Consider the following 25,792-nt stretch of genomic DNA (forward strand, 5'->3'; position numbering starts at 1 on the left):
GAGAGTTACTTTATTCTTATTCATTTCCCTTGTTATTATTTTGTCACTAAGTTGTGTCTGACTCTTCTGTGATCCCATGGACTGTAGCCTGCCAGGCTGTTCCATACATGGGATTTCCCAGGCAAGAATACTGGAGTGGATTGCCATTTCCTTCTCCAAAGGATCTTTCTGAATCAGGATCAAACCCACATCTGCAGTGGCAGACAGATTCTTTACCCCTGAGCCACTAGAGAAGCCCAGATTTATCTCCCTACCTGAATTGCAATTTCCCAGAGAGATATTTTATCCTTATGCCTATGGCAAGTATGGAGGTTTGAAAAGCAATCCAGAGAAACAGTCAAAATCAGTAAGAATTGAAACAAAGTTTTTCTTAGGGACACCTCCTCCTTATTTTATTATACACTTTATTCACTTCCTTAAGATTACAGAGTTTCTCTGAAATATTTGCCAGTAAGTCACACAACTCTCTATCAGCAACAGCAAGCTTCAAATTCACACTTGTTTCCAAAGAGCATGATCTCAAACTCTACTATCTCTTTAGGCTTCCTTGATGATCCTGTGTCCATTCTGACTCATTTATCATTTATTCAAGTTCATTGCTATGGTGTTTCAATTCTTTATGTACTTATCTTTTCTCTATAATTTGCCCAAGGATTTGCTCATGCCTTTGGAAAAAGCTGTATTTACTTAATTCTGTGAACCCAGGAGTCTTGATCCATTCTATTTGTTGCTTCTGTGTGGCTTGAAAACCTTAAAAGTTACTTGATTAGGCACCTTTCTCCTCTAAATTGTCAATACTTAGATCCACATAATTAAAGAAGATGGGGGAAAACTGGATGTTTAGCAAAATGATAATAAACAACTAGATGAAGCATCACTTCCCCCATTTACTTTCTATAGTGCTGAAATTCCCAGCATTGTCATATACTTGAGATGACCAGAAGCACCTGTGTGAGCCATGGATTAAACACACTCGTCATTAGCAACCCACAAAAATCAGATGTATGTCAAATACGTCAAACTCTTCTATAGAGGAGAGTTTGTGACACTTTATTAACAGTTCGGGAAAATTCTTGGTCAGTAGTTGCTGTCTTCATTACTCTTTTACTCCCCTTTATTTAGTAGAGATTGTAGATTTGGTATCAGGGGTAATCAACACCACCAGACAAAAATAATAATAACCACATTGGTTGCTTTATATAATGGTAATAACTTCTGGGAATCATAATAATACTTTTTATTTCAGAAGACTTTCATTGTTTTCCGAAGAGCAATATTTAAAAATTAAACTTGTTCAGAGACATTCAAGAGACTTAAAATGAATGAATTTTTAAAAGAAGCCTAAAAGTCATAGTTGAATATCACTGGTAAAAATAAATCTTTCAATTGATTCAGCTCTTTCCTTTTCCATTGACTTTCTAATATTCCCACACATACAGCATTAGGTTTCAGTATAACAGAAGGTAAAAGTTGTGGGGTGGTGGTCATTCATTTCTCAAATGTTTATTGTAGGTCTTTTTAAATATATAAAAATATCTGAGGCCAACTTTGAGTTTTAATGAGTAATAGTCTTAAAAATCTAAATAAATAGTAGAAGAATAGTTTCTACAAATACATCAAAGTTGACTCTGGCTTAATGCTTTCTTAAACATTGAGAAAGAACTGTTTTCTAAAGCTTCCCTTACATTAAGTCAATGTTGCTTTTTTTGTAAGTCAGAGTCTCACTGAGTAGATTACTTCTGCCACAGCCATGATTTCAACACAGGGTTGAATTCTTGATGATTTTCACTAATTGACTTCTAAGCTTTCAGAAAGAAATAAATTAAGAAAACCTTCCCTTTAATTGCAACTCTCATTATTCACTGAAATCAGGTGTATCTCACTTTATTTAAGTTATAGAACACCTAATCCAAAGTTCATTTACTAAGAAAGAAAATAGAAATTCCAGGAAAGTGAAATAAATTGCTCATGGACACAAATTAGTTAATGACAAAACTAAGTCTGTTCCTTACTCCCTAACCTTTCCACCATGAGTACAGCCAAGGAAAGCAGATTTGGAAGGATTTATTCAAGTATCATTTTCCCCTTAGAATAAACAATCTTTCCATAAATATTTCCTAACAGCTCCAAATCATGGCTGTGGCAGAAGTGATCTACTCAGCGAGACTCTGACTTACAAGAAAGTAACATTTACTTCATGTAAGGGAAGCTTTAGAAAATAGTTCTTTCTCAATGTTTAGGAAAGCATTAAGCCAGAGTCCACTTTGATGTATTTGTAGAAATATCTCCACAATTCCACTTCTCCAAATCACTCATTACAGGTAGCACTTAATTGGAAATATGACTGCAATGGTAACAGATCATGAAAAAATATACATAATATGACACCATAATTGCAGGATTCTACCATATACCTTAAAAGTTTCAGGTAATCTATGCAAAAAAAGCTTGCTCCTTGGTTGCTCTTTAATATTCAATGTGAACATTAGTTATATCCTGAAGCATGAGAATTTACTTTGACTTACAAAAATTGTAAAGTGAATCAATAACAATTTAGGTAGTAAATTAATGAATCAGATATGAAACAGTTATAGGAATCAATTTAAAAAATGTTGAATCCATGTGTCTCAGTAAACATTATGCATATGTATAAGAACAAATAGGGAAATATTAGTAACACTGCCAAACTTTCAATACAATTTATTGAGTATTCACTAAATGCCAAGCAGTAGATCATACAATCACACAATGACCAGCAGATCAATGATTTAATCCTTCTGAGTACAGAGTCCATCAATTAATAAGGTAAGATTTATCCATTACAGGAAAGTACATGATTTCAAACAATAAATGGGCTAAAGATATATATTAAAATTGTGGTAAAAGTCAGATATGCAATCTCAGAGTTGAAAAAATGGAAAAAGAAAGAATTATGCATCATGTCATGTTCCAGAAAGAGTCTTTCACCCCGGTGTTGTGTTTTGGGCTTTCTATAGAGGGAGAGGTAGTCTGAGATCAGTAAATGGTATCCAGCAATGAAACCTGTCTTCCTCCCCAGGTTTGGTCCAAAGGCCAATATCACCCACCTACTTACCATCTCACTACTAATTACTGAAGTCCTACTTCTCTTTATATGTATATATATATACATACATACATACATCTTAAAAAAAAAAAAATCTGTGCTTTTGACAGTACAAAGTGAGAGTAGGCTTTATTCCCAGTCACTTATCAGTATTGTTGGAGACAAATTACTTTGTTAGGATGTTACCTCTTTAAAATCATTTTGAGATTATTTCTAAGGTTGAAGTCGTCAAAAAGAAAACCTGAGCTCATTAGAGACAGAGTATAGATCTACTGAACAGCACAACCTTCTTAGGCAAACATTGCCACTGCCTTTAGGAATGAAGTTAGGCTGTACAAGGATCATCTTTATTTCCTTTAAATAATGTAGGATCAAACAAAATGTAATCAAATTCATTCTTAAGAAAGGAGAACCCTACTTCTTTACATCAGGTAGGACTGTTGGGTTAAATTCTCTAACAAGTCAGATGCTTCTTCTCCTTAAGTTTACTTAGTCTAGATACTTAGGATTCCCTCTAGAATATTGTCCAGTCTAAGGATAATCACAGAGCCTCAAAGGCATTCCTCTATGTCTAAAAAAAAAAAAAAGGCACAATGTTAGCTGATAAATAATCTCTACATCCCAAGGACTGTCTTCTGTCCAGCAACCCAGCTTCTTCTGATGGTATCCAGCCAGAAGAAAAAGAGCAGTGAGAAGTCCTCTCTGCTTCATTGCAAAGCTGAGTGTTCCTCTCTGAGTTCATGTACATTAATAAAGGTTAACATTTATGCAGTTCTGATATGTGCCAGACAGTGTTCTGAGAGTTTCACACACAGTAATTCATTCAGCCCTCGTAACCAGCTAGTAAGATAGACACACAGACCCATTTTACCAGTAGGGACCCTGAGATACAGAGAGTTCAAATAAGTTGCCCAAGACCACACAAATAGTAAGTAATGGAACCAGGATTCAAACTCAAGCAGTTTGATGTTGGAATCCATGCTCTTAACCATACACTTTTGAGTCTGCACAAGCACCTATAAAATAGGAGGAAATCCTTGGAGGAAGTGATGTTCTGGATACAAACGATGTATGCTATATCTCATATTGCATCAGTCTCCTAGCTCAGATCTTTCAAAACTTTGTCATTTAACAGAGGAGACAATTCCCAGTCTACAATCAACCACCTGTTTTGCCACAAACCACAGTGACCCCTGAGTGAAGATTCTCCTTATCTCCATCTCTTAAACCAAAATAACTCATTCTCACCTTTCCAGGCATGAGTGGGGCAAGGCTGCAAGTCCTTTGCACATTTTGGCAAGTGGCTTAGCTCCTCAGCTTTGAACACAGGTCCTTATCAGCAGAGCAAGTCTTTGAAAACTTCAAAACCGTCTGAGACTGCCTTTTTCTCCGGGGAATATATAGAGGCTCTCTTCCAGCCCTCTGTCACTCTGTGGACCAATCCAGAGCCTTAGAAGAAATTGCAAGCTGGAGAGCAACAGCGCTGTGTGGGAGGTGGAGGCTGGAATCTTTCCTCTGCGGCAGGCACTGCCACATTAGGTTTTCAACTGCTCTTATCAGAACACTGCTTCTGCCAGAGCAGGGGTAGGCCCTAAACTGTGCACAGGTTGTTCATGCTTTAACTCATAAATTTGAACCCATCACAGCAAAGATGTGGTTTTTGTTATGAAGCAGAGTGCTTTGGGCTACTTCGGATGTGTCAGTCACAAGATTGTTAGGACTACAAGGGCCCTCGCAGATCATGTAGCCCAGCTTTGTTCCACAGTACAGGAAACAGTTTTAGAGAACTCTGGGGGACATATATGTGAATCCCTATGACGTGCCAGGCACTGAGCTGGATGCTGGAAATTCAAGTGAAAAGGTACTCTATGCTCTCAAGATCCCAAACGTCATATAAATATGGTATAAGTGAGTGATGGAGGCAGGCCCAGAATGCTGTGAGCTTTTAAGCACCAGAAAAGAAGACTTTTTTGGAGGAAATAACACCTGAGCTGAGTGATGAAAAAGATAAAATACCTTACATGATTCTATGTACTATATTTTATCCTCTGTTCTAATTCTGTAAATGATCTTCTGATTGTCCTTTTACTTTGATGACTAGGTTAGGTTATTCTCTGGAGTAACACCCCCATGGACCCACTCATCCTTGGTTGGGTTTATCATGCTTTCCCCTTCAACATTTTCCTGTTTCCTATCATTCAAGGATTATTTTCACCAAAATTTACCTTCTTTGTGTTTCATCCTGTTAGGATTCAAGGGGCTAATACATTAATAAGTGCATGCCTGCTAAGTTGCTTCAGTTGTGTCCCACTCTTTGCTACCCTGTGGATTGTTGCCTGCCAGGCTCCTCTGTTCCTGGGATTTTCCAGGCAAGAATACTGGAGTGGGTTATCATGCCCTCCTCCAGGGGATCTTCTGGACCCAGGGATTGAACCTGTGTCTTTTATGTCTCCTGCATTTGCAGGCAATTTTTTTTTTTTTTTTGCTACTAACACCACCTGGGAAGCCCTGAATTTATCATTAGTATGTAATGATATTTATTATATCATATTATATCAATAGTGTAATGATATTTATCATTAGCATGTAAATGCAGATGGCTAAGGGATTAGCAAGAGTCTAAGGTAAAAATAAGCAGCATCATATAATCTGTAAGAAAAGCTCTAAACTTGGAATTAAAGGTGATTCTCATAACATTCCACATTATCTGAAATTGTTTTAAACTGTTTTAACTATTGATCAGAACCTGTAAAGTCAATATAGTATATTATAACCTGGTGCTTTAAAGCAAATAAATAGAATATAATACACAAATATTCAACTGCATTGTGTGAAGAAAAGACACTGTTTTCTGAAATTTTTGCTTTAATTAACCATATGTGTGAATAGGATCATTAGTTAAACTGTATCTCTGACTATAAGTAATGATCATAAAGGTTTGAAAGCTATTACTCTATACCGTACATTATTTTAGATTTTTTAAATGTGGACCATTTTTAAAAAAGCCTTTATTGAATTTATTACAATATTGCTTCTTCTTTTTTTTTTCTTTAATGATTTGGTTTTTAGGCCAGGATCCAACCCATACCTCCTGCATTGGAAGGAAAAGTCTTAACCACTGGGCCACCAGGGAAGTCCCTACCATACATTTTTAAAAATAGGGAACCCTATTGTAGTCAATTCTGACTTTGCACAACATCAGGCACATAGACATTTACAAAGATTGCTTCAACTAAATACAGCTGTCCAAGTTCTGCCATTACTGGCCACGCAAACATCAACAAATCAATTAATCTGAGTGATTCAGTGTTCATAGAAATATAAACACTGTTATTGATGACTGAGTCTCGTAATAGGAATATGTGTAAAGCTAGCAGAAGAAACTCCTTAGAGCCAAAGCCTAAATTACTGTTTGATACACAAATGGCCTAGAGGAGAAAATAATATGAAAAAAATTAATGTAGAACATTGGAGAGTGATGCTTTGGCTAGGGCTGAAGTTCAAAGCAGGTTTCTGACTATCCCAGAAGAGTGATGAGTGGAGTTATTCAAAACTAAAAATTATATCTATCATTGTAAATCATGAACTAGAACACAAAATGAAAAAAGCAAACTCAAATAGAAATAAATATTAATCAGCACATATTTGTTTTAAAAACTTCATAAGGAGGGCATGTAAAAGAGTTTGCTCATTGTATTAGGGTTCTGAGGAGATATCCACAGAGATGTGTTATAAGGAATTGACTCACTTGATTCTGGACATTGAGAAGTCCCAAGATCTGCAGTCAGAAAGCTGAAGACCCAGGAGAGCCCAGGTATGTGCTCCTAGTCCAGAGGCCTGAGAAGCAGAAGCAATGGTATAAGTTCCAATCTGAGTCCAAGTCCTAGACTGAAGGCAGGAGATGATCCATGTTCCAACGAAGACAGGAAGAAAGGATGAAATGTCCCTTCCTCTGCTTTATGTTCTATTCAGGCTATCATTGGATTGGATGAGACTCACCCACATTGGGGAAGACGATCAGATTTACTCCATCTTCAGATTCAAATGTTCGTCTCATTCAGAAACACCCTCACAGACACACTCAGGATAACATTTGACCAACTATTTGGGATCCTGGTGGTCCAGTCACCTTGACATATAAATAGAGTCATCAGTTCAGTTCAGTTCAGTCGCTCAGTCATGTCCGACTCTTTGTGACCCCATGTATCGAAGCACGCTAGGCCTCCCAGTCCATCACCAACTCCTGGAGTTCACTCAGACTCACGTCCATCGAGTCAGTGATGCCATCTCATCCTCTGTCATCCCCTTCTTCTCCTGCCCCCAATTCCTCCCAGCATCAGAGTCTTGTCCAATGAGTCAACTCTTTGCATGAGGTGGCCAAAATACTGGAGTTTCACCTTCAGCATCATTCCCTTCAAAGAAATCCCAGGGCTGATATCCTTCAGAATGGACTGGTTGGATCTCCTTGCAGTCCAAGGGACTCTCAAGAGTCTTCTCCAACACCACAGTTCAAAAGCATCAATTCTTTGGCGCTCAGCTTTCTTCACAGTCCAACTCTCACATCCATACATGACAACTGGAAAAACCATAGCCTTGACTAGACAGACCTTTGTTGGCAAAGTAATGTCTCTGCTTTTGAATATGCTATCTAGGTTGGTCATAACTTTCCTTCCAAGGAGTAAACATCTTTTAATTTCATGGCTGCAATCACCATCTGCAGTGATTTTGGAGCCCCAAAAAATAAAGTTTGACACTGTTTCCACTGTTTCCCCATCTATTTCCCATGAAGTGATGGGACCAGATGCCATGATCTTCGTTTTCTGAATATTGAGCTTTAAGCCAACTTTTTCACTCTCCTCTTTCACTTTCATCAAGAGGGTTTTTAGTTCCTCTTCACTTTCTGCCATAAGGGTGGCGTCATCTGCATATCTGAAGTTATTGATATTTCTCACAGCAATCTTGATTCCAGCTTGTGCTACTTCCAGCCCAGCGTTTCTCATGATGTACTCTGCATAGAAGTTAAATAAGCAGGGTGACAGTATACAGCCTTGACATACTCTTTTTCCTATTTGGAACCAGTCTGTTGTTCCATGTCCAATTCTAACTGTTGCTTCCTGACCTGCATATAGGTTTCTCAAGAGGCAGGTCAGGTGGTCTGGGATTCCCATCTCTTTCAGAATTTTCTACAGTTTATTGTGATCCACACACTCAAAGGCTTTGGCATAGTCAATAAAGCAGAAATCAATGTTTTTCTGGAACTCTCTTGCTTTTTCCATGATCCAGTGGATGTTGGCAATTTGATCTCTGGTTCCTCTGTCTTTTCTAAAACCAGCTTGAACATCTGGAAGTTGATGGTTGATGTATTGCTGAAGCCTGGCTTGGAGAATTTTGAGCATTATTTTACTAGCGTGTGAGATGAGTGCAATTGGGAGGTAGTTTGAGCATTCTTTGGCATTGCCTTTCTTTGGGATTAGAATTAAAACTGACCTTTTCCAGTCCTGTGGCCACTGCTGAGTTTTCCAAATTTGCTGGCATATTAAGTGCAGCATTTTCACAGCATCATCTTTCAGGATTTGAAACAGCTCAACTGGAGTTCCATCACCTCCACTAGCCTTGTTCATAGTGATGCTTTCTAAGGCGCACTTGACTTCACATTCCAGGATGCCTGGCTCTAGGTGAGTGATTACACCATCGTGATTATCGTGGTCATGAAGATCTTTTTTGTACAGTTCCTCTGTGTATACTTGGAGAAGGAAATGGCAACCCACTCCAGTGTTCTTGCTTGGAGAATCCTGTGTATTCTTGCCACCTGTTCTTAATATCTTCTGCTTCTGTTAGGTCCATACCATTTCTGTCCTTTATCGAACCCATCTTTGCATGAAATGTTCCCTTGGTATCTCTAATTTTCTTGAAGAGATCTTTAGTTTTTCTCATTCTGTTGTTTTACTCTATTTCTTTGCATTGATCACTGAGGAAGGCTTTCTTATCTCTCCTTGCTATTCTTTGGAACTTTGCATTCAGATGCTTTTATCTTTCCTTTTCTCCTTTGCTTTTCGCTTCTCTTCTTTTCACAGCTATTTGTAAGGCCTCCCCAGACAGCCATTTCGCTTTTTTGCATTTCTATTCCATGGGGATGGTCTTGATCCCTGTCTCCTGTACAATGTCACAAACCTCCATCCATAGTTCATCAGGCACTCTATCTATCTGATCTAGTCCCTTAAATCTATTTCTCACTTCCACTGTATAATCATAAGTGATTTGATTTAGGTCATACCTGAATGGTCTAGTGGTTTTCCCTACTTTCTTCAATTTCAGTCTGAATTTGGCAATAAGGAGTTTATGATCTGAGCCACAGTCAGCTCCTGGTCTTGTTTTTGATGACTGTATAGAGCTTCTCCACCTTTGGCTGCAAAGAATATAATCAATCCGATTTTGGTATTGACCATCTGGTGATGTCCATGTGTAGAGTCTTCTCTTGTGTTGTTGGAAGATGGTGTTTGCTATATCCAGTGCATTTATGGGGCAAAACTCTATTAGTCTTTGCCCTGCTTTATTCCGTATTCCAAGGCCAAATTTGCCTGTTACTCCAGATGTTTCTTGACTTCCTATTTTTGCATTCCAGTCCCCTATAATGAAAAGGACATCTTTTTTGGGTGTTAGTTCTAAAAGGTCTTGCAGGTCTTCATAGAACTGTTCAACTTCAGCTTCTTCAGCATTACTGGTTGGGGCATAGACTTGGATTACTGTGATACTGAATGGTTTGCCTTGGAAACAAACAAAGATCATTCTGTCGTTTTTGAGATTGTATCCAAGTACTGTATTTTGGACTCTTTTGTTGACCATGATGGCCACTCCATTTCTTCTAAGGGATTCCTGCCCACAGTAGTAGATATAATGGTCATGTGAGTTAAATTCACCCATTCCAGTCCATTTTAGTTCGCTGATTCCTAGAATGTCGATGTTCACTCTTGCCATCTCCCATTTGACCACTTCCAATTTGCCTTGATTCATGGACCTGGCATTCCAGGTTCCTATGCAATATTGCTCTTTGCAGCATCAGACCTTGCTTCCATCACCAGTCACATCCACAACTGGGTGGTGTTTCTGCTTTGGCTCCATTCCTTCATTCTTTCTGGAGTTATTTCTCCACTGATCTCCAGGAGCATATTGGGCACCTACTGACCTGGGGAGTTCCTCTTTCAGTATCCTATCATTTTGCCTTTTCATACTGTTCATGGGGTTCTCAAGGCAAGAATACTGAAGTGGTTTGCCATTCCCTTCTCCAGTGGACCACATTCTGTCAGCCCTCTTCACCACGCCCGCCCATCTTGGGTGGCCCCAAGGGCATTGCTTAGTTTCATTGAGTTAGACAAGGCTGTGGTCCTAGTGTGATTAGATTGACTAGTTTTCTGTGATTATGGTTTAAGTGTGTCTGCCCTCTGATGCCCTCTTGCAACACCCACCATCTTACTTGGGTTTCTCTTACCTTGGACATGGGGTATCTCTTCATGGCTGCTCCAGAAAGCACAGCCGCTGCTCCTTACCTTGGACGAGGGAGGGCAATCATTAGTCCTTGCCAAATCAAGGGGGAGATATAATAAAAACCATCCCACTAATCAGATTAATGTTAGACAAAGTAGATTGTAAGAAACAGAGCAGATGAATGGATAAGAAAGCCATGGTACATATACACCATGGAGTATTACTCAGCCATTAAAAAAAATGCATTTGAATCAGTTCTAATGAGGTGGATGAAACTGGAGCCTATTATACAGAGTGAAGTAAGCCAGAAAGAAAAACACCAATACAGTATACTAACACACATATATGGAATTTAGAAAGATGGTAACAATAACCCTGTATACAAGACAGCAAAAGAGACACTGATGTATAGAATAGTCTTTTGGACTCCGTGGGAGAGGGAGAGGGTGGGATAATTTGGGAGAATGGCATTGAAACATGTAAAATATCATATATGAAATGAGTCACCAGTCCAGGTTTGATGCACGATACTGGATGCTTGGGGCTGGTGCACTGGGACGACCCAGAGGGATGGTATGGGGAGGGAGGAGGGAGGAGGGTTCAGGATGGGGAACACAGGTATACCTGTGGCGGATTCATGTTGATATATGGAAAAACCAATACAATAATGTAAAGTTAAAAAATTAAATTAAAAAAAAAAAAAAGAAACAGGGCACTGATGGAGGCAAAGACAGTCAAGTTTGAATAATCATGCCTTTTGATATTAAATTTGACACAAGTGGACGAAAGTTACTGAGCTTTATTTGCACACAGGTGTTAACTTGCTCAGTGATGAATTCATATGCTGAAACGACGACATTCAACATATTCAGCTCTCTCTCTCCTCTCTCCCTCTATATCTGTCTCTGTCTGTCTCTTTCTCCCTCTCTTCTCTAAAACCACTCCTTGCCACAAACCATATACAAAAATAAAACAGATAAAAAAATCCACATGTAACTGCTAGAAGTATAAGACTTCGAGAGAAAAACAAAATAGAGTCATAGATGTAGGAAAAAAAAAAAAAGACAGCTATTGGGGATGAGGGGAAAAGGGAGGGGAGGGATAAATTGGAAGACTAGGATTCATACACACACATAGTAAAATATATAACTGTGCTATAGAGTAGGTCCTTATTGGCTATCCGTTCTAAATACAGCAGTATGTACCTGTCCATCCCAAACTCCCTAACTATTCCTCCCCCAACCCTCCTCCATTACCATAAATTTGCTCTCTTTGTTACTCTGTTTCTGTTTTGTAAATAAGTTCATTTGTATCTTTTTTGTTTGTTTGTTTAGATTCCACATACAAAGGATATCATACAATATTTCTTTTTCTCTGATGTATCTCATTCAGTGTGACAATATCTAGGTCCATCCATGTTTCAGCAAATGGCTCAGTATTACGTAACAATCTAAATGGGAAAAGAATTTGAAAAAGAGTAGGTACATGTATGTTTGCATGCTAAGTCATTTCAGTCCTGTCCAACTCTTTGTACCCCAAAGGCCTGTAGCCCACCAGGCTCCTCTGCGCATGGGATTCTGCAGGCAAGAATGCTGGAGTGGGTTGTCATGCCCTCTAATACTCAATCTTCCTGACCCAGGGAACAAACACATTCTCATATATCTCAAGCATTGGCAGGCAGATTCTTTACCTGTGTTACTTCAGTTCAGTTCAGTTACTCAGTTGTGTCCGACTCTGCAAAATCATGGACCACAGCACGCCAGGCTTCCCAGTCCATCACCAACTCCTGGAGCTTCCTCAAACTCATGTCCATTGAGTCGGTGATGCCATCCAACCATCTCATCCTCTGTTGTCCCTTTCTCCTCCTGCTTTCTATCTTTCCCAGCATCAGGGTCTTCTCAGTGAGTCAGTTCTTCGCATCACGTGGCCAACGTATTGGAGTTTCAGCTTCAGCATCAGTCCTTCCAATGACTATTCAGGACTGATTTCCTTTAGGATTGACTCGTTGGATCTCATTGCAGTCCAGGGAACTCTCAAGAGTCTTCTGCAACACCACAGTTAAAAAACATCAATTCTTTGGCACTCAGCCTTCTTTATAGTCCAACTCTCACATCCATACATGACTACTGGAAAAATGATAGCTTTGACTAGATGGCCCTTTGTTGGCAAAGAAATGTCTCTGCCTTTTAACATGCTGTCTAGGTTGGTCATAGCTTTTCTTTCAAGGAGCAAGCGTCTTTTAATTTCATGTCTGCAGTCACCATCTGCAGTGATTTTGGAGCCCCAAAAAATAAAGTCTGACACTGTTCTATTGTTTCCCCATTATTTGCCATGAAGTGATGGGGCCAGATGCCATTTTCTTAGTTTTCTTAATGTTGAGTTTTAAGCCAACTTTTTCATTCTCCTCTTTCACTTGCATCAAGAGGCTCTTTAGTTCTTCACATTCTGCCATAAGGGTGGTGTCATCTGCATATCTGAGGTTATTGATACTTCTCGCAGCAATCTTGATTCCAGCTTGTGTTTCTTCCAGCCCAGAGATTCTCATGATGTACTCTGCATATAAGTTAAATAAGCAGGGTGACAATATACAGCCTTGATGTACTCCTTTCCCAATTTGGAACCAGTCTGTTGTTCCATGTCCAGTTCTAACTGTTGCTTCTTGACCTGCATACAGATTTCTCAGGAGGCAGGTCAGATGGTCTGGTATTCCCATCTCTTGAAGAATTTTCCACAGTTTGTTGTGATCCACACAGTCAAAGGCTTTGGGATAGTCAATAAAGCAGAAATAGATGTTTTTCTGGAACTCTCTTGCTTTTTCAATGATCCAATGGATTTTGGCAATTTGCTCTCTGGGTCCTCTGCCTTTTCTAAATCCAGCTTGAACATCTGTAACTTCACAGTTCATGTACTGTTGAAGCCTGTCTTGGAGAGTTTTAAGCATTACTTTAGTAGCATGTGAGATGAGTGCAATTGCGCAGTAGTTTGAGCATTCTTTGGCATTGCCTTTCTTTGGGATTGGGATGAAAACTGACCTTTTCCAGTCCTGTGGCCACTGCTGAGTTTTCCAAATTTGCTGGCATATTGAGTGCAGCACTTTCACAGCATCATCTTTTAAGGTTTGAAATAGCTCTGCTGGAATTCCATCACCTCCACTAGCCTTGTTCATTGTGATGCTTCCTAAGGCCCACTTGACCCCACATTCCTGGATGTCTGGCTCTAGGTTGGTGAAGAACTATGGACAGAGGTTCGTGACATTGTACAGGAGGCAGGGATCAAGACCATCCCCAAGGAAAAGAAAAGCAAAAAAGCAAAATGATTGTCTGAGGAGGCCTTGCAAATAACTGTAGATAAAAGAGAAGTGAAAAGCAAAGGAGAAAAGGAAAGTTATACCCATTTGAATGCAGAACTCCCAAGAATAGCAAGGAGAAATAAGAAAGCCTTCCTCAGCAACCAATGCAAAGAAATAGAGGAAAGGAACAGTAAAGGAAGCAAAACACCCAAAAAGAAATAATAAAGATAAAAGTTGAAGAAGAGGTGGTGAAAGAAAAATAGTAAATCCAATCTGTAAACAAATCCTTGCTTGAAAAAAAAAATGAACAAAAAGGAGAAATAACTAGCAAAATCTTAAACAGGAAAAAGGAAGCAATCAGAACAATTAAAAATTGACAAAAAGGAAAGAACTAATGAAAAAGAAGAAAAAATTTTAATAAGATTTTTAGACTGTACAAATATAATCTAGATGAAATGGATAATTTTCAATGGAACACTGATTATTAAAATGGATCTCATGTAAATTAGAAATCCTAAACAGTCCAATTTCCATTAAAAAAAGTGTCATAAGTTTTTAAGCAAAGGGTCCAAGTAATTTCACATGGCAATTCAACTAAATCTTCAAAAACCAGGTAGCCCCAATGCTCTATAAATTGTTCTAGCACATTGAAAATGAAGGAAAACTTTCTACTTCCTTATATGAGGTATGTTTAATATTAATATCTAAATGTGATAAAGACAAAAAATATATAGACATGTATCACTCAAAAATATTAGATAAAATACTTACAAACAGAATCAACATGAGAAAATAATATGCTGTATCAAAGCACAACTTATTCTAGGATGCAAGGTTGGTTCAATATTAGTAAACCCAGTAATATCATATGTCATGTTAATAAATCTGAGTGACAAAATTCATAATTATCTCCATAGATGCTGAGGTGTCATTTGCAAAATTGGAACACTCAATAAAAACTGAGCAATAAATGACATTTCCTTGCAAGAATAATTGTATATTTACATATTTTATATATTTATATTATCTAAATATATATACATATTTAATAAATACATATTCCCCAAAGTACATTACCAATCTGATTAATTGGAAATTGAGGATTTACTCAATGAGGAAACAACGGGAAATTTTCACTAATATCACAAATAAAGCAAAAGATGCCCTTCTTAATATTGTACAGGTATACTACATAAAATAATCAAGGGAACTCATTTGGAGGCATAAAAGTTGTTAAAGAAAAAGTGAAAAGCATCTCTTTTGTGGAAGACATGGTAGTAGCCCTCAAATACCCTGAAGAATCAATGACAAAATTAACTCAAACAGTAAAGAATTCAGTAAGTTATCATAATATACAATTAACAAAAAATTGATTAGAAGGCACAGTGTTACAGAGGAAATCCACTTATAAACTAAGAAAATTAAATACTTAGGAACAAACTTAAGAAACATATAAAACTAACACAAGGAAAATTTTAAATATTTCTAGCAGACACGAAAGTTAAGTCAATCAAATGAAAAGATATTCTTCTTTTTGATCAGCATGACTCAACATTATAAAGGTGTCAGTTCTCCCTAAATTAACTTCTAAATTTAACACAATCCTCATAACAATTCCAGAAGGTTTTTTTTTTTTTTTTAATGGAGTTAGCCAACTAGATACTAAAGTTCAACTTGGAAAAAATAAATATGTATAAATATCAGGACATTAACATACTATGTAGAGCCTCTATAATTAAAACAGTGTAGCATGGGTATATGAATAGACAAATATACAGGAAAAACAAAATAGCTCAGAAATAGATCCAAGTATGCTTGAAAATTAAGTATGAAACAAAGATATATCAAAACACTGGGACCAAAATAGACATAATAAATGGTGCCAGACAGTTGGTTTGCCATTTGGAAAAAGATGAAATTAGATCCATACCTCATATTCAAGAGTATAGGTCAAATGGATTAAAGATCTAAAGGTACAAAATGAAGCCCTGAACACTAGAGGAAAACATGGGTGGATTGTTCTTTAACCTCAGTATAGGGAATGGCTTTACTAGTCAGTCAGTCAGTTCAGTCGCTCAGTCGTGTCCTACTCCTTGCGACCCCATGAATTGCAGCACGCCAGGCCTCCCTGTCCATCACCAACTCCCAGAGTTCACTCAGACTCACGTCCATTGAGTCGGTGATGCTATCCAGCCATCTTGTCCTCTGTCGTCCCCTTCTCCTCCTGCCCCCAATCCCTCCCAGCATCACAGTCTTTTCCAATGAGTCAACTCTTCGCATGAGGTGGCCAAAGTATTGGAGTTTCAGCTTTAGCATCATTCCTTCCAAAGAAATCCCAGGGCTGATCTCCTTCAGAATGGACTGGTTGGATCTCCTTCTAACCAGTGTTCAAAATTCAAAGACAATAAAGAAACAAAATTGGTAAATTTTATACACTAAATAATAATAATGCTGCTGCTGCTGCTAAGTCACTTCAGTTGTGTCCAACTCTGTGCAACCCCATAGACGGCAGCCCACCAGGCACTCCTGTCCCTGGGATTCTCCAGGCAAGAACCTAGAGTGGGTTGCCATTTCCTTCTCCAATGCATGAAAGTGAAAAGCAAAAGTGAAGTGGCTCAGTCATGTCCAACTCTTCGAGACCCCATGGACTGCAGCCTACCAGGCTCCTCCGTCCATGGGATTTTCCAGGCAAGAGTACTGGAGTGGGGTGCCATGGCCTTCTCCGAAATAAAAATAATAAGTCAAGATAAAAATCTCAAAACTAAAATCAAAAGAAAGTACAAACTGGGAGAAAATTTGTAGCACAATTCCCAAAGGGCTGATATTCCTAACCCCTATCATAAACTTTAAAATTGAGGACCAAAGAACCAAAACAAAATAGAAAAAAGAGGAAAAGACATATTGGCCTTTATTTTTCAAAAGTATTAAAGTCATGAAAAGAAAGAAAACTGACTACCATCACATACTAAAAGAGACAGGCCATGTGGGGTCCTGGCTTAGATCCTAGATAAGAAAAACAGCATTAGTAGGACAACTGGGAAAACTCAAATAAGCTAATAGTATTTTTTCAATGTTTAAGTCCTGGTTTTGAACATTTTACTTGGGTTATGTAAGTTTTAACATTAAGAAAAGTTGGGTGGAATGTATATAGGAATACCACAATTTTGCAACTTTTTCATAAGACTGAGAGTATTTCAAAATTTAAAAAGTAGGTTATTACGTATATATTCTAATCTTAATCCATTGCTTTACAAATATATTTTCCTCTTTTGTAGCTTATCATTTTGTCTGTAGTATATTTTGATTTTGTTGTTTACCTAATTTTTTCTCTACTTACAAGATTTTTAGTCATGTAAAAAGGCTTTCACTACAAAAAGTTCATAAAGATAATCTCCTATATTTTTGCTTATTTTTATTTTTGTTGTTTACAAATTTACTCCCTTATTAGCCTTATCAGAGAACTAATTTTAGTTAGTGGTGACCGTCTCTTTTGCTTTGTATTCTATTACTTTGTTTTTGTATTTTATTGCTTTGTATTTTCTATATTTTAAAGTTTGTTTTCTTGTGTGTATTTTTAAAACTGGTTTATAATTTAAATACTTGGATAATTCATATTTAATTTTTCTTTTGTTTGAAGCCATAAATTATTTTCTAAATACTTGCATTATTTTCATTATATGTGTTAGTATGTTATTTGTCTAAATATAGTTTTCATTATAGTATCCTTTTAATCCATGATTACGGAGAAATGTGAGTTTTAGTTTTAGTATTTTACTTTCTAGAAGCATAATTTTGAAAGAAAAACTATTTTGGGCTTTAATTTAACTCCATTATCAGTTCAGTTCAGTCGCTCAGTCATGTCCGACTCTTTGCGACCCCATGAATCGCAGCACGCCAGGCCTCCCTGTCCATCACCAACTCCCAGAGTTCACTCAGACTCCCATCCATCGAGTCAGTGATGCCATCCAGCCGTCTCATCCTCTGTCGTCCCCTTCTCCTCCTGCCCCCAATCCCTCCCAGCATCAGAGTCTTTTCCAATGAGTCACCTCTTCGCATGAGGTGGCCAAAGTATTGGAGTTTCAGCTTTAGCATCAGTCCTTCCAAAGAAATCCCAGGGCTGATCTCCTTCAGAATGGACTGGTTGGATCTCCTTGCAATCCAAGGGACTCTCAAGAGTCTTCTTTAATGCCACAGTTCAAAAGCATCAATTCTTCGGCGCTCAGCCTTCTTCACAGTCCAACTCTCACATCCATACATTATAGTCAAGATAAATTCCTTATCTGTTTGGAAAAATGTTTATTTTCTTTTTGTTGGGTATAGGCAAGGTTCAGTACCTCTCAATTTATTGTAATTATTCATTGTATTAATTCTTTGCTCTGTTTACTTATTATGTCTATCAGTTCCTCGGGGGAGATATTTTAATACTTCCCAGTATAACAAGGATTTTTCAGTTTCGTCTAGTAACTGAGACAGTATTTGCTTTGTATATTATGAAACTATATTTTCAGAAGCCTGAAAAGTCATGATTGCTATACCTTTTGAGTGGTTTAAAAAAAATCTGTATGTAATATCTGTCACTGTTTCTTTTAATAAATTTTGCTCCAAAATCTATGTTATATAGTATTAACATTTCTATGTCACCTTTGCTTTGGTAAGTATTTGCCTATGCTCATAATTTTTGAGTATTTCTTTTAAATTAAAAAAAAAGCATATCTCTGAGTTTCAAATTCAATAGTCTATGTTCCTTAATAATTGGCAGGTATAGTTTTTTTCCTATTGTGCTCAACAGTATATTTGAATGCATTTTTGCAATCCTATTTTATATTAACATTTCCTTCCCTTTTTAATCTTCTCTTTGAGACACAATTTCTTTTGTTTTTCATTTCTATTATACTTTACCTATTTAACATTTGTAGATTCCATTATTTTAATGGTCACTAACAGATGTTTAATATATATATTAAATAAATTTTAACAGTCTAAACATTACTTAGTATTTCTCTCTTCCCCCTCAAAGAAAATTCTTAGCTTCTATACACTATCTCCTTCTCTCATGTTATTATTTTATTGCTGAAAGAAGACAAAAAACCCACAAAACAGTAAGCTATTGTTTCCCTTAAAAGTATTTCATCTTCCCTATATATGAAAGTTTATTCTCAGGTCATGCTGATTTTTTTGGTCTATTGCTTTTCATCTCCTATTTTTTTTTCTTTATAATTCATTTTTCTCCTTTTTGTAGTTGTTTCAGCAAGGATCTGTGAGAGTATATGTTGAGATCCTCGTATTTCTAGGGAAAAAATGTTAGGCTGCTTGCAGAATTTTAGTTCACAATCTTTTGTACTGAGCACTTTGAAGATATTTACTGAAGTGTTTTCCAGATTCTATTTGGTGCTGATGCAAATTATCCTGTCAATGTGCTTACTCTGTTGTGAGCAGTCTCTGAGAGCCTTTAGGATTTTCTTCCATTTCAGTACAAAGGGTGTACTGTAGCTTTATTTATTTTTTTAAACTTTTTTTATTATTTATTTTTTACTTTACAATATTGTATTGGTTTTGCCATACATCAACATGCATCCACCACGGGTGTACACGTGTTCCCCATCCTGAACCCCCCTCCCACCTCCCTGCCCGTACCATCCCTCTTTCTGCTTGATAGCAAGGACTTTTTAAACTGACGTTCCATCTCAGTTCTAGAAATTCTCAGCCATTCTCTACATATTACTTCTTTTCTCAGTAGTCTCTATTCTTTCTTGAAGCTTCCTACAAACAGTGTTGAGCATCACATTCTATCATCCCTTTCTTTACTTCACTTTTATATTCTCCATCACTTTAAATTTCTGAGTAACTTTCTGAAGTACTTTCTCAAATTTATCTTCCTAGTTCACTAAATCTGAATTTAGCTGTGATAATTCTACTACTTAACCTTAAAATGAGATGTTTTCTTTCTTAAAGTTGTAACAGTCATAAATTTAATTTCTATGATTTCTATTTGATCCATTTCAGTAACTATCTTAGTTCTAGTTTTATAGATACAATGTCCTATTCTATTGCCTTGCAATTTTAAAAACATCTTATTTTAAAGTATTTCAGTGGCCTTTCAGGGAAGCAGTATAACATAATGATTAAGAGCATACCTCCATGGAGGAGGAAATGGCAACCCACTCCAGTATTCTTGCCTGGAAAATTCCATGGACAGAGGAGCCTGGTGAGCTACAGTCCACAGGGTCGCACAGAGTTGGACACGACCGAATGCACACAGTAAGAGCATGTACTGCAGAGACAGAAGTGAAGTCAAAGTGAAAGTCGCTCAGTCGTGTCCGACTCTGTGCGACCCCATGGACTATACAGTCCATGGAATTCTCCAGGCCAGAATACTGCAGTGGGTAGCCTTTTCCCCAAGAGTTTCCTGGGGTTCAGATACTGCATTATGGTCAGGGTTTTATGTTGTCTGCCATGTTATGCTAGATGGACTGGTTTTATTTTTCCTTTATTTTTTACATGTGTCTATTTTTTAAAAATTGGAGTATAATTGCTTTACCATGCTGTGTTACTTTCTGATATACAAGGAAGTGAACCAGCTATATGTATACACAGATACCCCCTCTCTCAGAACCCCCGTCTTACCCACCTAGGTCAGCAGAGGGCACCAAGCTGAGCTCCTGTGCTATATGCCACAGTCCCTTATCTATTTCACACAGGATAGTGTGTTTATATCAAACCTAATCACCCAGTTTAAACCAGGTCTTGTCTTAATTTGGTAAGCCTGGAGGATGGAGTGGGGAGATGAACACTTTCTATCTGTATCACATTTATGAAAGATCTACACTAAAACGGCAGTGTTCCTGAACTCAGCCAGCAGCAAACAGAAGTGAGAGCTGTGTCTGCTTGTTTCAGGTTTTAGTTTAGTTGGTTGACTGAGAAAATAAATTGAAGCTCACCATTTCTGAGAAGTTGTGGGTGCAGAATGTTAAGAAATTTTCTAGTGAATAGGAGTTGAAGGGGTTTCCCAGGTGGCTCAAACAGTGAAGAATCTGCCTGCAATGCAGGAGACCTGAATTCGATCCCTGGGTCGGAAAGATCCCCTGGAGAAGATAATTGCTACCCACTCCAGTATTCTTCCCTGGAGAATTCCTTGAGCAGAGGAGTCTAGCAGGCTACAGTCAATGGGGTCTCAAAGAATCAGACACAAATGAGTGACTCACACACACACACACACACACACACACGCACACAGGAGTTGAAGATGTTGAAGCAATTAGTAGACTATTCTTTCAATATGTTGAGGGTGATTGGAAGGGAGACAAATGATATGGTAACCTGAGCAACAATCAGTAAGAATTACTTTTCAAAGTATGAATGAGATATGAGCATGTCTACAAGGCGGCTAGTGGACAAGTTGAGGTTTGGAAAGAAAGTAGATCCATCTGAGATTAAATAGAAGGAAAATGAAAGAATGGTACTTCTGAGGATACTGATGGCAAAGGGAACAGAAGATAGTGAGCCTTCTTTGTTAACCCCAATCTATCCACTGAGGAAGAAGCGAAGGCATAGAAGCTGTGAAAAGATTCTCACTCACACTTTCCATTAGGTTCATGGAAGAATTAGAAGCAGAAATGCAGTATTTTGTTAAATTATTAAATATTTTTGTAAATTGAATTGTCTTTTAAGGATGGCCTCACTGTATCTAAACACAAGATAATTCACATGGAAACCCTACGAAGCTCTTATTATGTATGTTGAATCAGAGGTAGAATGGAGTTGGGTGCAGACTCCAAACTTTTTTGCCTCTAGAAGGCATTAAAAACAAGGAGTCCTACTTTGCTTCTAAAGGGAACAAACAGCATAGTTCTGTGAAAGCTGATCTTCTGATATTAAACTTATGTAGTATTTTTCTTCAAGGTCAGTAGTGGCTGTTAAAATGGTTGTCCCTTTCCCTGGAGAACAGCATCTTCCCCTGACATATAATTTCTGTTGGAAGAACATTCTGTAAGTCCATGTTCTCACTACAAATATTATCCAACTTAGCAATGAAGGACATTAAAAAAAAAAAAGCCTTTCCTGACCTTTCTGAGACAAAACAGACCTAATTCTCTTTACACGAAATAAGCAGCATCTTCTAGATGGAGCACTAATCTTTCAATCCTTAATCTCTTCTTCTATACAAGTGGGTGTGTTTTGTATTTTGCCTTTGGTTACCACATCTGAATGAGGGATTTGGATAGATGACTTCTAAGTTCCCTTCCATTTCTAACATGCTCAGTTCAGTTCAGTTCAGTTCAATTGCTCAGTCGTGTCTGACTCTTTGCGACCCCATGAATTGCAGCACGCCAGGCCTCCCTGTCCATCACCAACTCCCGGGGTTCACTCAAACTCACATCCATCAAGTCAGTGATGCCATCCAGACATCTCATCCTCTGTCATCCCCTTCTCCTCCTGCCTCCAATCCCTCCCAGAATCAGAGTCTTTTCCAATGAGTCAGCTCTTCACATGAGGTGCCCAAAGTATTGGAGTTTCAGCTTTAGCATCATTCCTTCCAAACACCCAGGACTGATCTCCTTCAGAATGGACTGGTTGGATCTCCTTGCAGTCCAAGGGACTCTCAAGAGTCTTCTCCAACACCACAGTTCAAAAGCATCAATTCTTCGGCACTCAGCTTTCTTCACAGTACAACTCTCACATCCATACATGACCACTGGAAAAACCATAGCCTTGACTAGATGGACCTTTGTTGGCAAAGTAATGTCTCTGCTTTTGAATATGTTATCTAGGTTGGTCATAACTTTCCTTCCAAGGAGTAAGCATCTTTTAATTTCATGGCTGCAATCACCATCCAAGTGATTTTGGAGCCCCAAAAAATAAAGTCTGACACTGTTTCCACTGTTTCCCCATCTACTTCCCATGAAGTGATGGGACCAGATGCCATGATATTCGTTTTCTGAATGTTGAGCTTTAAGCCAATGTTTTCACTCTCCTCTTTCACTTTCATTAAGAGGCTTTTTAGTTCCTCTTCACTTTCTGCCATAAGGGTGGTGTCATCTGCATATCTGAGGTTATTGATGTTTCTCCCGGCAATCTTGATTCCAGCTTGGGCTTCTTCCAGCCCAGCTTTTCTCATGATATACTCTGCATAGAAGTTAAATAAGCAGGGTGACAATATACAGCCTTGATGTACTCCTTTTCCTATTTGGAACCAGTCTGTTGTTTCATGTCCAGTTCTAACTGTTGCTTCCTGACCTGCATATAGGTTTCTCAAGAGGCAGGTCAGGTGGTCTGGGATTCCCATCTCTTTCAGAATTTTCCACAGTTTATTGTGATCCACACAGTCAAAGGCTTTGGCATAGTCAATAAAGCAGAAATAGATGCTAGAGCTCTTTGAAAGTGAAGTGAAGTCGCTCAGTCGTGTCTGACTCTTTGTGATCCCATGGACTGTAGCCCAGCAGGCTCCTCCGTCCATGGGATTCTCCAGGCAAGAATACAGGAGTGGGTTGCCATTTCCTTCTCCAGAGCTCTGGGCAATTACAGCAATCTGTGTCTCATATCCATACTACAGTCAAGGATACTTGAGGCTCAATAGGGAACACACTTTGTCTTTGGGTTCCCCAAAACACATAGGATGGAGTGCTTCTATCAGTAAATCTGTTACTGAAAATATAAATGAATTAATTAAATAATGATAATACTTCTAAATAGCACAGCTTTGACCAAGGATAGCCTACATAGAATTAGAGAAAGAAAGGCCATTCTGGGTGGACAAAACACCTAACCACATGGCTTCATTGATGGAGCATGAGTTGGGGCTCATCTCAGCCTCCTTTATTGGTCATGTGCTCTTGGGCAGAATACAAGCTCTATGACTGCATTGGGTGGCCCCGCTGCTCCCTACATCATCTTACCTCTCATGAAGCCAGAGGCGCAGGCCCCCTCATAACTCCTTTGTAGGCCTGCATGTAACCGAGGGGACAACTGTCCTGGGAACCATCATGCCACTAACATAAGTATCTAATCCACAACCGAAAGGAAATACACAACCTTGTCTGAGTTGCTGCTAGGGATCAATATCATCATGCCTCCTATCCCTCTGTACCTCAAGAACCTCCAGAAATAAAACCTTGCCCTTCATCACTATTAACTTCATACTTTTCTGAACCAACCCCTTTTTCCCTTACAGTCACATCACTGGAACTTCCATAGCTCTGAATTTATAAATTGGCTTATTTTCCTTAAGCTTCTCTTACCATTAACTGTAATTTAACTTCTCAAAATCGAGGATTTTTATTTTTGCTATTGTAGTTTTATTGTGTATCTTGTAGTTTTGTTTTGTATCTTCATATCCTTCATATCCATGTTTCATTTCCTATTTCTGACTTCAGGATCAGGAGATATCTACATTTTCTCCCTTACCATGTGTTGTTATTTCAAGATTCATATGCTTATGTGCTCTCACAATATCATCTGTCCTTTAAGACTCACATCTCCTGCATATAATACATTGCAGATGCTGCAAGTTGCCTATATATTACCTGTTCTTTATTTTTTTTCTCCAAAGCAGAAAACTGATTTCATATGGAGTATACCCAGATTTTTAAAAAATAATTTAAAAATTCCCTTGAAGCTAGATTAGCCAAGTCACATGGTTTTATCTAATGTGGTGAAAACAGAAATCAATGGATAGAATTTGCAGGAACTCACTCAAGAAGGAAGCAGACTCAGCTAGATCTCTACTTTTGTGCCCCTTCTTTCCCTTCTTGCTGACTGTTGTGACAACTTCTGTCTACATGTAGCATTTAGTTGGCATTTCATCCTGATAACCATGAGGCAGCAGGCATGAGGGCAATAGTCAGAAGCTAAAAATTGCTTAAAGAGAAAAAAAAAATCCTGTTGGTATCAGCTTAGAGAGCCTATATCCAGACTTCTTGTTATGAAACCAAAAAAAGCTCTTCATTTATTTGACCCACGTCTGAAGTTAAATAAACATCTAACTTCTCTGGCTACTCATTCTCCGAGGACTTTGACAGAGGGATCACAGTCTTTCTCTAACATTCTGTGCCTTAATTCTAACCATCATTCATTGTGGTATCAATATCCAAGTGGTGGTGGTGGTGGTAGTGGGGCAATCAACATTTACACCTAAAGATTTTTTTAAACACATTTCTTATTAGCTGTCTCACTCCACCAAGTACTCACTCAGGATTTTGTCATGAGCCAAAACAGCACCACCCAAAAATCTAAAATCCCAAACTTCTTGTAGAACATTCCTATCCTATAAGATTAATTGATCAAGCCATCCCATTAAAATAATCTTCTGACTTTGTCAGATCACCAAGCCATTGAACTCGTCACTGTATCACCAACCGTAAAATCCTTCCTCTCTTTACTTCCTTACTTTCCCAGGTTAGACTCTGTGAACCTGAAGTGTGACCACTCTTTGCAAACATTCTCAACACTATTGACTCCTGCTCCCTCCAGTGAATTCACAGGGTGAAACCTACATCAAGTGTTACCATGCACTTCAACATTCTTGAAGAGAATTCACAGATTTTCAAACAACGGAGGTAGGTTCCACGCTAATTTTGTGATCAACTTCAAATGGGTCCTCAGCTGTCCCCAGCAATTCCAGTAGGTTGTTCATTTCCCTACTTGCTGAAATAATTAAAGAATTGTCTTATATCTTCTCTTCAGGGTCTTGCATCTTATTTCATTATGGGGGGAGAGGAAGAACTTCAAGACTCCAGAAACTAACACCTTCATATTTCCCTCACCATAAGATGGTATGAAAAAATCCAAATAAGCTTATGGCCAACCCGATTCTTCCTCCTCATTTAAAGCTCCCAGGGACCTTCCTCCTTCAAATAATCCCCCTTTGTCCTCCTCACCATCAGCCTCTCCCTTCCTACTGGTTCTGTCGCCTTTATCATATAACCAAGCTTCAGTCTCTC

General features: G+C 38.2%; 1 protein-coding gene across 1 annotated transcript in view; it reads right to left on the reverse strand.

Moving 5' to 3' along the window:
• RGS5 (regulator of G protein signaling 5) overlaps window positions 1–4,458 on the reverse strand; it is a 56,930-nt gene extending 52,472 nt beyond the window's left edge. Inside the window, exon 1 of the mRNA XM_086393836.1 lies at window positions 4,334–4,458. Coding sequence (XP_086249962.1) covers window positions 4,334–4,377 — 44 coding nt within the window. The 5' untranslated portion in view covers window positions 4,378–4,458. The remainder of the gene's footprint in view (window positions 1–4,333) is intronic.
• Window positions 4,459–25,792: the final 21,334 nt, after the last annotated feature.

Source organism: Bos grunniens, chromosome 3, assembly GCF_055505025.1.
Source record: "Bos grunniens cultivar Pamir isolate PY7600 chromosome 3, Bosgru_T2T1.0, whole genome shotgun sequence".
NCBI lineage: Eukaryota > Metazoa > Chordata > Mammalia > Artiodactyla > Bovidae > Bos > Bos grunniens.